At 44.1% G+C, this 14,325-nt stretch overlaps 1 protein-coding gene across 2 annotated transcripts; it reads right to left on the reverse strand.

Moving 5' to 3' along the window:
• Nucleotides 1-11,529: 11,529 nt before the first annotated feature.
• On the reverse strand, nucleotides 11,530-14,091 carry SP8 (Sp8 transcription factor; the record flags this gene model as incomplete). Of its 2 annotated transcripts, XM_079150624.1 has the most annotated exons (3): nucleotides 11,530-13,058; nucleotides 13,210-13,299; nucleotides 14,071-14,091. In XM_079150624.1, the coding sequence occupies 3 exons, from the start codon at nucleotides 14,089-14,091 to the stop codon at nucleotides 11,556-11,558; spliced, it is 1,614 nt and encodes a 537-aa protein (XP_079006750.1). In that variant the 3' UTR covers nucleotides 11,530-11,555. The 2 variants fall into 2 exon arrangements, with proteins under 2 accessions (XP_079006750.1, XP_079006751.1); XM_079150625.1 differs by lacking the exon at nucleotides 13,210-13,299.
• Between the last annotated feature and the right edge of the window lie 234 nt (nucleotides 14,092-14,325).

Genomic DNA, 14,325 nt, shown 5'->3' on the forward strand with positions numbered 1-14,325 from the left:
CTTCATTCAGATCAGCAAGAATCAACATATCATTTACTCGGAATCTAGGTGTATTTTCTCAGCAGAGGCAGGCAATACTAGTATTCTAAATGTATGATAGCCCAGAATCAAGCCACACATACCGAAAAAAAAAAAAAGAAAAAACTGAAGAGTTATAGGAAAATCAATTTATATGTCCACCCTTCATGTAATGAATAGATCCTAACTTCATGCCCTGCATTCCCTCATTCCCTCTTAAAATAATACAAATACTACCCTTGGCATTGTCATGAACAGATGCTACTCTGTTGTTCTGTAGCCTTTTCTTTTTTTTTTTTAAGTTTGGTTCTGATAGATACAGTCTATTTTTAAAAAAAGAAAAATCAAGAAAGAAAGAAAGAAAAGAAAAAAGGGAGAGAGAGAGAGAGGAAGGAAGGAAGGAAGGGAGGGAGGGAGGGAGGGAGGGAGGGAGGGAGGAAGGAAGGAAGGAAGGAAGGAAGGAAGGAAGGAAGGAAGGAAGAGAGGATGGAGGGAGGGAGGGAGGGAAGGAGGGAGGGAGGGAAAAACCAGGACATCCATTTAAATTTGGATTTCAAGAAGCAACAAATCACTTTTAGTATAAAATATGGCTCAATTATTGCATGGGGCACCCTCAATACTGAAACACATTTTTTAATCTAAAATTCAAATGTAATTGTATGTTCTACATTTAAGCAGGTATAATGAAAATATATTTTAAATAAGGAATATTTTCCTTTATGCTGAAACTCCTTATATCTTATTTAAATAAGACAAAGACACACACACATGTATTATTCCATGGAGTGTAGAAGATACTTACCTGTGCTAGAAAAAAGGCTCAATTAGTAAATTGGATTTTTGTTGGTGTTTGTTTTTTGTTTTTTGTAGTACCGGGGATTATATTTTATATTTTTTACTTTGAGGTAGGGTGTCCCTGAGTTCCTTAGGCCTTGAACTTGTGGTCCTTGTGCCTCAGGCTCTAAGGTAGCTGGGATTACAGGTGTGCACCACCATGCCCCACCAACTATTAGGCTTCAAAGGTTTCTAAATTATAACAATCTCAGTTCCTTAGTAAAATGTCCTAAAAATTAAGTTGTAATATATGGGGGGAAATCAATCAAATCATTCGATTATTTATTTTTTGTCACTACTATATTAAGGAAAATAATGAGTAAGTTAGTCATTTTAAATTACAGAATTAAAAATAGGGGCCAACACACCTTTAATCCAAGATACTTGGAATGCTGAGGCAGGAAGATTGCAAGTTTGAAGTCAGCTTCAGCAATTAAGTGAGACTCTGTCTCAAAATAAAAAATAAAAAGGTTTGGGAATGTGGTTCAGTGATAAAGTGTCCCAGGTTCAATCACCAGTACCTAAATAAATAAATATAGGTATAGGCTACAAACAGAATATTACTAAAAATGTATTTTGACAATTTGAAATGAAATTATTGAATTGACTCTGATGCTTACATACATGAAATGAAAATTAAAACTGAACTAGATGTTCTCTGAGATTTTAGTTAACTATAAAAGAAACAAGTTTCTCATTTTAAGAAACTATATCTTAAAGATATAGCCCTGAGGAATAGTTTTCTACTTAGTAATTTAATATATTGAACAGTTGGTATTATATATGTACCTATATAAATATATTTGTTATATCCTAAAACTAATGAATAGGAGGAAATGCAAAATTTTTTGCCTTTATTTCTTCATTGAAATAAAAATAGTGATATCAATAATGATTTCTTAGGTTTGACAAATACATCATCACAGTATCAGATGTTGACAATAGGGAAAAAAATCACAGGAACCCTATAGACTATTTTTGTAACTTTTTTATAAGCCTAAAATAAAATAAAAGTTTTATTAAATGGAAGTGATAAAAAAATAAAAACCAAGTCACTGCTTTCAGAGCATAAAATAATAAAAATAGTTCAAAACCACTTCATAATAAATACTATTTCTCTACATTAGGAATTTATTACATCTCTTTTGTGAAACTGGCATTTTGTCTGCAAAGCAGGCAGAATTTTAAGAATGGAAAACTTCACTGAATCTGATTTTCCAGTATACACATATTAAAGGACAAGTAAACATATGACTAAGCAATGTACTTCATTTAATAATTATATACTAAACAAATTATATCATATACTTTCTACAAAATGTATGTAGTGGAAGAACACACAATGTCCTATTGCTAAAATATTTAGAAGGTTGTTTTACTGTTGTCTTCATTACTGCTACAACATTCAATTGTGACAGTCACTAAAGTATGCCAATATTGAAGACATAGAAAGTATAATATATGTGTACCTTACCCAAACTTAACCACTGCAGTTTTGAGTCAAATATAGTTATTCATCAGGAGAAAGAATGCAAGACTTGATTTGCCTCAAAAAGTACAAAACCTATTCTTATCACCTATAATAACTTTATTTTCTTAAACCTTGGGGAGAAATATAATTTCACATAAGTTACTGTCCCTAAATGATGACTTCATATAGCTGTAGACAAATTGTCACAAATTCTATTAAAGAGTATGAATAACACCATAATATCTAGAAAGCATCACTAAATCAGTGTGAATATCTTTTAAATACATTTCCACCTGCCACTAGGTTCCCCCTCCCTTACAAAGGTCATTGTTAACAAATTGAAAGGGAAAAGAACCTGCTTAGGAAAAAAAAGGCACGACAACAAAATAAGGGATAGGTATGTAGGAGAGAAATGAAGCATTGATCAGCATACAAGAAGGAACACAAAACTTCCTGAAACGATGGGAAACCTGATGATAGGTTGCCCACATAATTAGGGGCATTAAATTGGGTGCAAAATTGGGCAGTACAAATCCTTTATTTTTCAGTTGAACTAGACAATCACTTGAACTCTGGGTGGGAGGAAGAAAAACATCTACTTTCTTTCTTCTATTTCAATGCTTAAAATGGAATAGCTAAAAATCTTAAAGCTGGAAGGGTTGGTTCCCCCAAAGATGTAAAGATAACCCAAGGTGAATTATTGAGGGTTTTTCAACATTAGTGCAGAGTTCAGGGTGAAATGAGCATAATGTAAATCAGCTCATTGTTTGGGTCCTTTTAAATTAGTTGCCAAGAGAGGAGTGAAAACTTGATAAGCAGGCTCCAGTTTCTATGTGTTGGTTTAGAAATCTTAAAGCTTGTGGGAGCTCAATTCATTTAAGGGAAGAAATTTAAGGGAAGAAAAGTAAACAAGGAAAAAGCTATGCAAAGAAGCACTGGTGTGAATGGAGAATAAAGAATTTTCTTTAAAAAACAAAACGATAAAGAGTTCCATTGTGCTTTTTAAATTACAAATTTAGATTTTTTTTTTTTAAGGGTAAGAGTCTGATTTCTTTCTGAGTATCAAAGTGCTGTGACCCATTTACAATATCCAAACTGTTGACGTTGTTTCTCATCTAGTTTGGGAGAAAATTAAATATAAATTAAAATTTCATAAAATTAAGTCCATATTTTGTAATAGGTAGATGGCTATTTTGCATGAAGCAGTCAAGTCATTTTTCCTTTTAACTTCCCCCCCCCCCCATAGAAAGTCCATTTCTAATCCACACAGGTTCTGAAATTAGTCGGGTAAGGAACACTTCAAATCTCATGACTGCAGCAGCTCCAGGTCCTGACCCTTTTTCTCAGGAATCAAGCAAAACACCACTAGTTCACTAAAAGAAGTCAAAAAGAAGTAGCCTGCCTAAGTCCCGGTATGTGGAGGCAAATCCCAGGTAGTTCCCTCAGACTTTTTCAAGGAAAATGTGGCCCCAGCTTTCATCAGTGTGTACTTGTCTTTGATTTAATATCAAAGCAAAATCTTTTTTACCATCAAAAAATAAAATCTTTTAGTACTAATTTTAAAAGTATTTTTAAACCACTAATAAAACTTGAATTAAAAAAATAAAAACCCGAGAATGTGCTTTGCAGGGGCAAGCAAGGTGAGAGTAGGAATGAACTAGATTATCTGCATTGAGATTTGAAAGACACTTGTGGCTTACTTGCAAAGCTTCATTTAACATTGAGCATACGAGGGAAATTCTGTTCCTGGTGACAGCGCAGTGGGAATTCCCAATCCAACAACCCATGAAATGTTACTGCATAATTATTCACCTTCTGAGGCCCATTAGAACTTATCAGCAGAGAAAGAAATTTAATTTAAACTCACCCCTCTGTGCTAAAGAATGACTGGGACATGAGATCAAAGCGCGAAGCTCTGTCCTTCAGTGGTTTGCAACACCTAGATACAATAGGGTGAGAGAACGCGGCATTCCAGCGCTTCCCGGCTTTCCGGACCCCGGAGAGAGGGGGTGGGGTGGGAGCTCCCATCACCAGCTGGTTTGAGGGAGGAGGGTGGTGGCGGCTCCGGAGGTGGACGTGTCAATTATATCCTGGATCTCCTGGCGGCCAAATTGCTCTTACCCATGACTGCAGGGGCTTTGCGTGCGAGGTCCACACGGTAGACCAGACAGACTACCCATTTCCTTCCCCACATAGGTAACCCGGTCAGCAGAGTCGAAGTTTTTAATCACAGGAGGGACGTGGCTGGAACCCTGTCACGCACAGGCGTTCATCCCAGGGAACTCGACTATCATAAGTGCTTAAGGTTTATGCTTCCTCCTACATAGGGCTCCTTAAAGGTATGTAGAGGGTGCGTGCATAGTCATCAGTAATCGCCAAGTTTGATCCTTAGCATAGCTCAAGACCATGGGTCCAGTCTAAGCGATAAACTTCCAAGGCCATAAGGCCTAAAGCCTAGAAGTGGCGGGCGACGGTGGGTACAGTTTTACCAACAGCCCACTCCTTTCCTCGGACAACCTGGGGAGCGGCAGGTACATTCTCCAAGTAAACACCTTTAAAGGGAGGATGATGCTCTTTTCTGAGAGGCTGATCTATCCTCATGTCCTTTCATGTCACCAAAATACGTCCTGGAGAGTTTTGCTAATGCTCCCCAAATGTCCAGCATGCCCAAAAAGATCGGGAGGAAGAGCACAGGGGGAGGTTGTTGGACTTTGGGTGCAATGCCCTAAAGAAGTTTAGTTCTGTTCAACAGGTACTGTGATTCAATATATATACCTATCCAATTGTCCCCCCGGTAGTTACAGGGGTGGTGGTTAAATTTTTCCTTGATTCCTGAAATCAAAAAGTTTTCACAGCCAGTCAGACTCAATTTTTCCTTTTTATAACAAAGTGGGAAAAGGTACATAAGTCTGTCTACTGGGTCTACCAAAATCCGTAATAAAATGACAATAAAACATCCCACCTTTGGAGGACGCTACACTTGGTCGAAAGCTGCGGGGAAGAGGAGGGAAGGGGAAGTCTGGTGTGAGTAACTACTTGGGTTAAAGGAAGAGCCCAGGAGGTGAATGAGAGCAGGCAGTCGAGGACAAAGCCAAAGAAAAATCTTCAAGTTTGGAAAGAATGACCTCGACCTGTCTGCGTCGCAGCACGTTCAGATGGCCCTGGCAGGACACAGCAAGGGGAGCGCTACCTTGGGATAAGGAGAGAGGCATGAGCCCCAAAGCGCTAGAGACAGGCAGGGGCAATAGGAAGGAGATTTGGAAACCAAATCTCCTTCACCCTCACCCTCACCCTCACCCTCGTCGGGCCCAGCTCCTTTTGAGGGCTGAGAGATAAACGCGAGGGAGCCTCACCGCGGCAACTTTAAGCTGGGTTCGCCCAAGGTCAGTCACTCCAGGAATGGCAGGCCGGGTCGAAACAGTGAAGCCCAGGCGCGAAGCGCTCGCTGCAGGGCTGGCACGGGGCACAGGGTGGCGCTCGCTGTCCGCGCAGCGGGCGGAGGCGGCCGCGGCGCCTTTGTGTGCTCAGGGCGCGGCGCCGGACCGCTGACGCCCGCAATCGGAGGGACCGCGAGCCTCGGCTTGGGCCAGGGCTCGCGGGAGACCCTAGACCGCTGCCCACCCTCGGATGCTACCCTCCAGCGGAGTGTGAGGTTCACCAGCCGGGACTCTTCCGGCCGTCTCCAGGGTCTTTGAAAGCTCCGGGTACGTCCCAGGAGAAGGGAGAGGAAGTAGGACGCAGCATTTAGAAAGGCCGGGAAATCCTCCTCCTGCCTTCATTTAAAAAGAGAAGGAGGAAAACTTTAAGCCGGCCAGACCTTTGCTAAGACCCCTGCGGGAAGCAGAGGGCGCCTCCAGCTTTCCTCCGGTTCGGCAAGAAGATACTGCGTGAGGAGCAAAGTTGGGGAATGCGCTTAAAACAAGATAAACTTGAAAGCATGGCTTTAGAACAACAGTAAAAAGCGACAGCCTGCAGCGAGCGCTATATTCCTGGTTCTAGTTCACCCCAAGATCTCCTCTCTGTCCCTAGAGCTTTTAGAGTCCTGACTGTCTTTAGGAACCAAAGCGAAATGTACAAGGCTGCTTCCCCGCCGCTAGGAGACTTGACTCCACAGAAAATTAAATTAAATTAAACACGCGTCCAGGGACTAAAGAAAATAGATCCCCCCTCTCCCCTGCCGCAGCAAATCAACACTATTGCTCCTAGTGAGCAAATCCAGCAAATCCTAAAGAGATAGCCACTGACGCGCGTCCTCTTCAACCACAGCTGCTGGGGTTCACAAGGGCAAGGAATTGCCGGCTTTCCTTTAATCCCGAAGCAGGAAATAAGAAGGACACAAGGAAGATCTGCATCTCTTTTTTTTTAAACAGCATCAATTTGCACGTCCAGCAAAGTCTTCAAAAGATACCACTCAGAACAACGACCCTAACTTAAAATGAGTACAACATTACTCTTTTGAATCCTGACATACCACCATTTTCTTGAAATACAATGATAGAATTAATCTTTTGGGCCATTTTAGGAAGGAAGGGAGGACGAAGAAAGGGAAAGGTGGAAGAACAATTTAGAAAGCTGAGAGAGATAGAGAGGGGGAGATTGGTACTACCTGGGGTTATTTTAGGAATGAAGGGAGAAAAATGCCTGTTTGGACACAAGCAGCAAAAATCAATAGGAAAATTAAAAACCACAGTTTATTCAAAATACCCGAATCAATACCTCCTTGAGTCTATTTGTATGAAATATTGAGTAAAATGTAGACATTCTTTTATTATATTTTTTCTCCAGTATCTTAAGCAACCAGAAAATAATCAAATATCTACTTTTCTTTTCCTGTAGGTCCCTGCCTAAATTTATCAGTCAAAAATATCATCTGACCTTTGAACTAATCCTCTAAAAAAGTATTTATTTTAAATAAATTCCTCTACAGGTCCCCCATAACCTACCATTCAATAATCCCACCAAAAGATCCGGTGGGGGAGATGAAAATGTTGATGGTAGAACTATTGATCTGTTCACACAGGAATCCAGTCTCATCACCTGCTTGTCTTTAATTTTTAATTTTAGCATTTCCTCCCCAAGGGAAGCCCAGCTGAGAAGTGATGCCAAGAGGAGTGGAATTCTTTCTTGTGTCAGGTGATATAAGACAGTAACTCATCACATTTGTTTAAGTTCTTAGCATAAAATACTTCAGCTGATAGTCTAGTTTTGCCAAATCACAGTCATATATCTAAGTGAATAAGACCATCCAAAAGGAGGGGTGAGGAGCAAGGAACTGGAAAAAAAAAGGGGGGGGAGGGGGAGGAGTGGAGAGGGGAGAGAACTGGAAAGAAAGAAACCAGAATAGGACAGAAACACTCAAGTTTGGGGAAGAGTTGAGGGAGGATATAGAAAGTTTGGATTGAACTGTGCAGCCCTCTTCCAGTCTTTGGAGGATGGGCTGATACATGCTGGCCTGAACCTCTGGGTCAACTGCTAGTTTGGCTCTGCCTTGATCTGCAAGACTGGAAGCTGGTCCTTTGGTTCAAATTGAGACCCAGACTTCAGCTTCATGTGAGTGAACTTCCAGCCATTGCTAAGAAGTGCTTTATCACAGACAAAGCAGGAAGGGGGAAAAAATAGTTTTGTACTTCATCTCTGTCCTTCCCAAAGAGGATGTTCATTCTCCAAAGGGTAACTCTGCTCACCTGCAGAAAACTAACTTAGAAATGCTACTCAGTAACCATCAAAAGAAACTGAAGTAGAGCTGGAAGGGTGAGGAGCAAAAGGAAGAAAGTGAAAGTTTACACATCTATACAAGAGCAAAAAATCGGTCCCCTTTAGCCACCCCAAAGAAATCTTCAAAACAAACCTTTCTTTGAAATAACCCACCTCTTAAAGTAAATGCAGATTCTGTATGTAATGCAACTGAGATTATAAATGTACCAAGCAGCTTTCCTCTTACCTGCCACTACATTTAACTCCTTCAGAACCGTTCTCTTCGAATCCCTCAGCATTGCAACTTTCAATAAAAAAGAAAAACACTTAAACTGTGTTCTGCATGTTATTCCTAGGAAGAAAGTGACAGAAAGAAACTTTTATTTTTAATTACCATAATTTAGAGTTAGTATACCAAAGAATCAGAGCTGACTTATTTGTCTAAAACCATAGTGATTGGAGGCTTCAAACATCTGCAGACAGCAGGATTAAGACGGCATTGTTCTAAAACATATTTAACTACAAAACTCTAATTGGTTTCTTTTTCTGGAATTTATAATATTCATAGCACTCTGTATTTTCATTTGTTTCTATGTATTCTAATCACTTTAGAAGAAATTTCAGTGGAAACTTTTCACTTCATGATGTATACCAAGACTGAACTTAGGGTGAGAGAATGCAAACAGAAAGAAAGAAGCTAAACTTATTAGAATCTGAACACACTAACTTTTTATTCGATTTGATTCAAAATAATATTAATCTAATAGTGAAATAGTTTGATATAACATCAATCAACATTTAAAGTATTTTATGTTTCAAAGTATGGCTCAAGAAACACCCATTGCTTAAATGCACTTAGACATAACAAGACAATATTTTTTATTGGCATCATTGACACCTTTGAACAATAGCCTAGTAAATAGATTAAGGTTTAACCTTCCTTTTCTTTGGTGTCTGTTTAGAGACTTTAAAAGCACAGATAACTCATTTCAACAGGAATCTTCTACTGATATTTACCTCTACATAATCTTTAGCTAAGACATGGAATGCCAAAAACAAGCTTTTGTTAGCTTGACCTCCTCCACCTTCTAACAACAAAAGTTATCCCCAAACCCATGTTTTTATTTTAGAAGTATTGATCTTCCAATGTAAGGCTTGGCCTTTTAAATACTAAATGCAATCAATGGCCAACAAGCTGACTTCTTCTGGAGACTTACAAGGAAGCAGAATGGGGAAATTTTTTCTGAATTGTCTGGTGACTTACTACAAATTTTAAGAGGTAAGTAAATCCTGATGCTATGAGCCAAATATGGTAAATAATTACATTTCTTAGACACTATAATTTTAACCTTGGTAAATAGAGAAAACACAGCTTTGCCAAATCTTTCCACCTAAGCAATATCTTAAAGGCAATTATTTAAATATTACCACAAAAACAGGGTCATATTTTGTTTAAATTAGACATTTAAACTGAAGATAAAATGCAAAGGTCCATAGTTTAAAAAGGGGGAAAAAATACAAATTAACTGGCCTAGTCTTTTATGAGTTTATTAATACCATTTAAAATATTACAAATAAATCAATTACATTTCATGCATTTAAAATGCAAGTCTAAAATGTTCCAGAGAAAGGCTTTTCATTTCAATGTGAAATATCCAAATTATTTCAACATTACAATGAGCAATTAGTTTGCAGAATCTGCAAACATTTAAATGTAGTGTCAGGAGTGTTTATTAACAGTTAACAATATTACCTTCAGGAAATACACAAAGGCCAAGGTTAGTCGAGTTTCACTTGGACAATTTATTTAATACATGGGTTTTGGCAGACCCAGTTATTATGAAATATAGGAGAACTCTCACTTTAACTATGCCTGAACTGCCAGCAAATGCAAATAAGTACATGCTCCATTAAATTAAATGTCATCCAACATTTATCAAATATTGTCTTAGTTACAGTTTGATACCTATCTAAATTCATATTCGAGCAAAACTAGGCCCCGAAAGTGCGTTTGTGGCTCTGCACCTCCAGAAGTGAGTTCAAAAATTCTGCAGCTCATCAGAACTGCCACAATAACTCTTTAATATTTTCTTGTGACAAAAAAAAAAAAAAAAAAATCAAGTTTACTTCAATATATTTTCAAATATTTACTGGAAGTAATGTACAAGAAAAATACTATACAAAATTGTCTCTTGGACAACTGCACCTCACACCTTTACACTGGTGGAGTTATATTTAATTGGTAACTAATCTAGAACGATTCTCCAGTTGTACAAACCATTAGGTTCAGGTATATTTTACAAAGTTGTTTTTTTTTGTTTTGTTTTCCTATTTCCCTCTTTTGGCATTTAAACTACAGCCTCATCTGAGATAAAGGATACCTTCTTCACTTGTTTATAAGTTTAAATCACCAAAAAAAAAAAAAAAAAAAAAAAGTTTAACCCTAAAATCTTCAATGAATCGCCAAGAATTTACAGGAACGGTTACTATACAAATTGATGGTTGAACTAACAAAAAAAGATGGAGATTATGCTCGGGAGCGGTGAAAACGAGGTAGAAAAGGACAAACACGAAGATAGTTAATCTGGTCTCACCGGAAAGGGGCATTTTTGCATAAGAAAAAGACACCTACCCTCACCTCCACCCCCACCCCATAAGTTAATGTGATCAAAATAACTTTGGGATCAATTATTAGCACAGTTTTGAGAAAAAGACGCGCTCACTAATAGAGGAAAAACTACAAGGGAAACAAAGTGGAAGGTTGTTTTTCCCTCCTTAGTTTTATAGTATTAAAAAAAAAAAAAAAAAGTGACACATGAAAGAAGGCTGTTGCAGCGATTCGCCAAGACTGCCCTTTGCTGAAACTTGCATTGGTTCCACCTCAGGGAACAAAGAGAAAGAGGCAGGGCTGACGCTGGAAGAGAGCTGAAGTCTGCAAACTCTTGGATCTAGGTGCAGCCAGACCCGCACCCCACGGAGCTTCGACCGCCTGCGCCGGGCGCGCGGCAGGGTGCAGCAGCCCAGCCCGGTCTTCAAAACGCGCAGGACTGCGGTTCTGGAACCCAGTCGCTACCCTGGCTGAGATACCCTGCCCGGTCTCCTGCCTCACCCTCCCCAATCCGTCGGCTCAAGCTTGCTCGGCTAAGTCGTTCCCGCCAGGGCGTAAGCTCGCGGTCTTCCAGGCACTGGATTCGTCCAGATCCAACTTAAGCGTCCACTGCCCTCTAAAAATTACTGCAACCTGGGGTGGAGGAGGGAAGCCAAGGGACACAGGTTCGAGCTGCACCCCACTGCGCCCGTGTTACCCGCGGAGAATGAAAGCCAGGGTGTGGGATATCGATGCGTGTTACTTACATGTCCATATCCCTTCACAAAGTTAAATCAGAGGGAAGGGAGAGAGGACAGAGAAAGAAAGAGAACGAAAGAGAGAGAGCGCGCAGGGTGCATTGGAAAGAGGCTGGAGTCGAGGCCAGGACAGACACGGACCAAGCGGTCCCAGGTGGGAGAGGTGGGGGAGAGATTTGGGGCGAACTGTGTGTCACTCTAGGCCGTTGCGGTGCCCGGGCTCAGGGGGCTGCAGCAGCTCCGGCGAGTGGCAGGGCGGGCTGCCTGCGGCGCTGTGCTCGCTGTCGGTGTCGCTTCCCTTCTTGCCGCCGCTGCCGGAGCCCGCGGAGCCGCCGCCGCCGCCGCCGCTGTGCGTCTTCACGTGCTTGCTGAGGTGGTCGCTGCGCATGAAGCGCTTGTTGCAGACCGGGCAGGCGAAGCGCTTCTCTCCCGTGTGGGTCCGCAGGTGCCGCTGCAGCTCGTCGGAGCGCGTGAAGCGCTTGCCACAGAAGAGCCAGTTGCACACGAAGGGCCGCTCGCCCGTGTGCCAGCGCAGGTGCGCCTTAAGGTGCGACGTCTTACCGTACACCTTCCCGCAGCCAGGGATGTGGCAGCTGTGCAAGCCCTTGCGACGCAGGCTCGCGCCCGCTGGCCCCAGCCGCTCTGCCTCCTGGCAGTTGGGGCAGTCGCAGGTGGCGCGGCCAGAGTAGCGGCGGGCAGAGGAGCGCGGGGAGCCCCCAAGCGGCGCCGACGGCCCAGCGCTCAGCATGGAGCTCCCAGCGCCGGCCAGCGGCGAAGGGGCCGAGTCAGGGTAGGAGCCCGGCAGAACTGGCTTGAAGCCGTCCATGAGGTGCTGCCCCGCGGGGCTGAGCAGGTGCGAGGAGGCGCCGCTGCTGAAGGCCGAGTGACTCAGGCCTGAGTAATCCGAGTTGTAGCCTCCGAGCGGCGAATGCAGCGAGGTCTGAAGCCCCCCGGCTGCAGGGTGCAGCGAGCCCGGCAGCGCCGCAGCGCCGTTCGGGTTCTGCACGTCGATCCAGCCCGCGCCCACGTCCCACCAGCTGGAGGCGCCGGCAGAGCCCACGTCGCCCGCGGCCCCCAGGCCTGGGTGCGAGGGCTTAAACCAAGACTCGTATGGGTGCGCCATGCCCACGCGCGGGTAGATGCCCTGCAGTCCGTCCACCGAGGTGTGCACCTTGGAGATGAACACCGGCTGGTGGGAGCCGTCCTGCGAGTGAGCGGAGGAGCCGCCGCCGCCGCCGCCGCCGCCGCCGCCGCTGCCCCCCGAGACGCCGGGGGCCTGGAACACAGAGTAGTCGTTGGCGAAGGGCGAGCTGGAAGCGGCGGCCGCAGCAGCCGCAGCGGCGGCGGCGGCGCTGCTGGAGGTGAGGGAGAAGGCGCTGGAGCCCGGCGAGCCGCCGCAGCTGAACGAGTCGGACACCAGGGCCGCGGCTGCCGCAGCCGCCGCCGCGGCCGCCGCGGCTGCGGAAGACGAGCCGCCGTTCCTGGAGGCCCCAGACACTCCGAAGCTTGAGAGACTGGAACCCACTACGTTGCAGCTGCCCGAAGAAGAGGATGAGGAGCGTTTCCAAGGGTGAAAGCCTTTGCCGAAGGAAGAAGTGCTGTCCGAGAGGGAGGAGGGAGACGGGCTGGGGCTGCCGATCTTATTACAGGTAGCTGCAAGCATGGCCAGAGGAGTCGATCCCAACCTCGGTTCTTCCTGCGAGCAGAGAAGGATGGGGGAGGGGTGGTGGGCAAAGGGCCGGTGGGGGAGGGAGGGAAGAAGTGTGCATTAGTCCTCTGGTGGCCTCCAAAACGCCCCCTGCACCCCATCTCTCGCTGCAGCGCGCCGCCACCAACTCACCTGGCACCCCCAACAGCCCTGGCGCCCGGCTGCTTCCTACTCTACAGGAGGGGACAAGTTTGGCTGCCGGCGTCTGATTCGGGAGCAAGGCGCCACGCTACAGAAGAGTTTGACAAGTATTCTCACCTAAAACAACACTCTAGTGCACACAGGCCCCAGACACTTTGAAACAAACAAGCAAAAAAGTCCAAATTGGGGAGGAAGGAAGTTTCCTTTGCAGAGACGCCTGGGGAAAACCCCACTGAATTGCTTTTAAGAGCGTTTCCCCTGCAGTCCAGACACAGATTTGAAAATACTGTTCCGGTTCCCCCAAACCCATCCTGGGTTGCCTCTCCCAGACCCAAAGAGATCAAACTGTAGGGCTCACACGCTCTTCCTGCTTTTCTTTTTCTTTTATTTTTAAAAGTATATCTAAAATAGTAAAAATAAGACGAGTTCAACGTACCTGCCAGACAAGGAGGGCTGCGGAATTTTTTAAGGGAAAGGGGAGACTGCAGTTTGCCCAAGAAGAAAAACTTGCTCTCTTTACCCCCGAAATCGTCGCATGTAAAATGGGTTGGGCGCAGGACACCCGGGCAGGGAGCAGGACACCCGGGCAGGGAGCGGCCAGGCGCTGCGAGGTGGCTTGTCTAAATGCCCTTCGAACCTTTTCCTGTGCTGAAAAAAAGTGACTCGCTCCCCCCTCTCCCCCTCTTTCTTTTCTCTAAACTCACTTGTATTTAAAGGAAAAAAAAAAAAAAAAAAAAAAAAAAAAAGCTCTCAATAGAGAGACTGATAGCCCGTGGCCTGGCCGGGGCGACTTTAACCCCCTCCGATCGGCAATAAAAGGAAACTAATTAAACCAGCAAGAGAAAATCCTGAGACTCACCCCTAGAAGTGAAGTTGCCATCACACAAAAGTGCCCTCCTCCTCTCAGAGGATCTTTTTTATATTGATAAATCAGAGGCAGTGTTTTTTTTAGAGGTGTGCAATACAATGATCAGTTCCGCCCATTCCACCACAATTGTAGCTCCCTCTCCGGCTTTGAAGTGCCGCGGAGGCGCGGCCAGCCAATCTGCGGCCTCGCCGGGCCGCGCCGCGCGCGCGCCGTGAGGTCATCGGCGCCGCCGCCGGCCGCGGCCGA

Source organism: Sciurus vulgaris, assembly GCF_902686455.1.
Source record: "Sciurus vulgaris genome assembly, chromosome: 8".
Taxonomy (NCBI): Eukaryota; Metazoa; Chordata; class Mammalia; order Rodentia; family Sciuridae; genus Sciurus; species Sciurus vulgaris.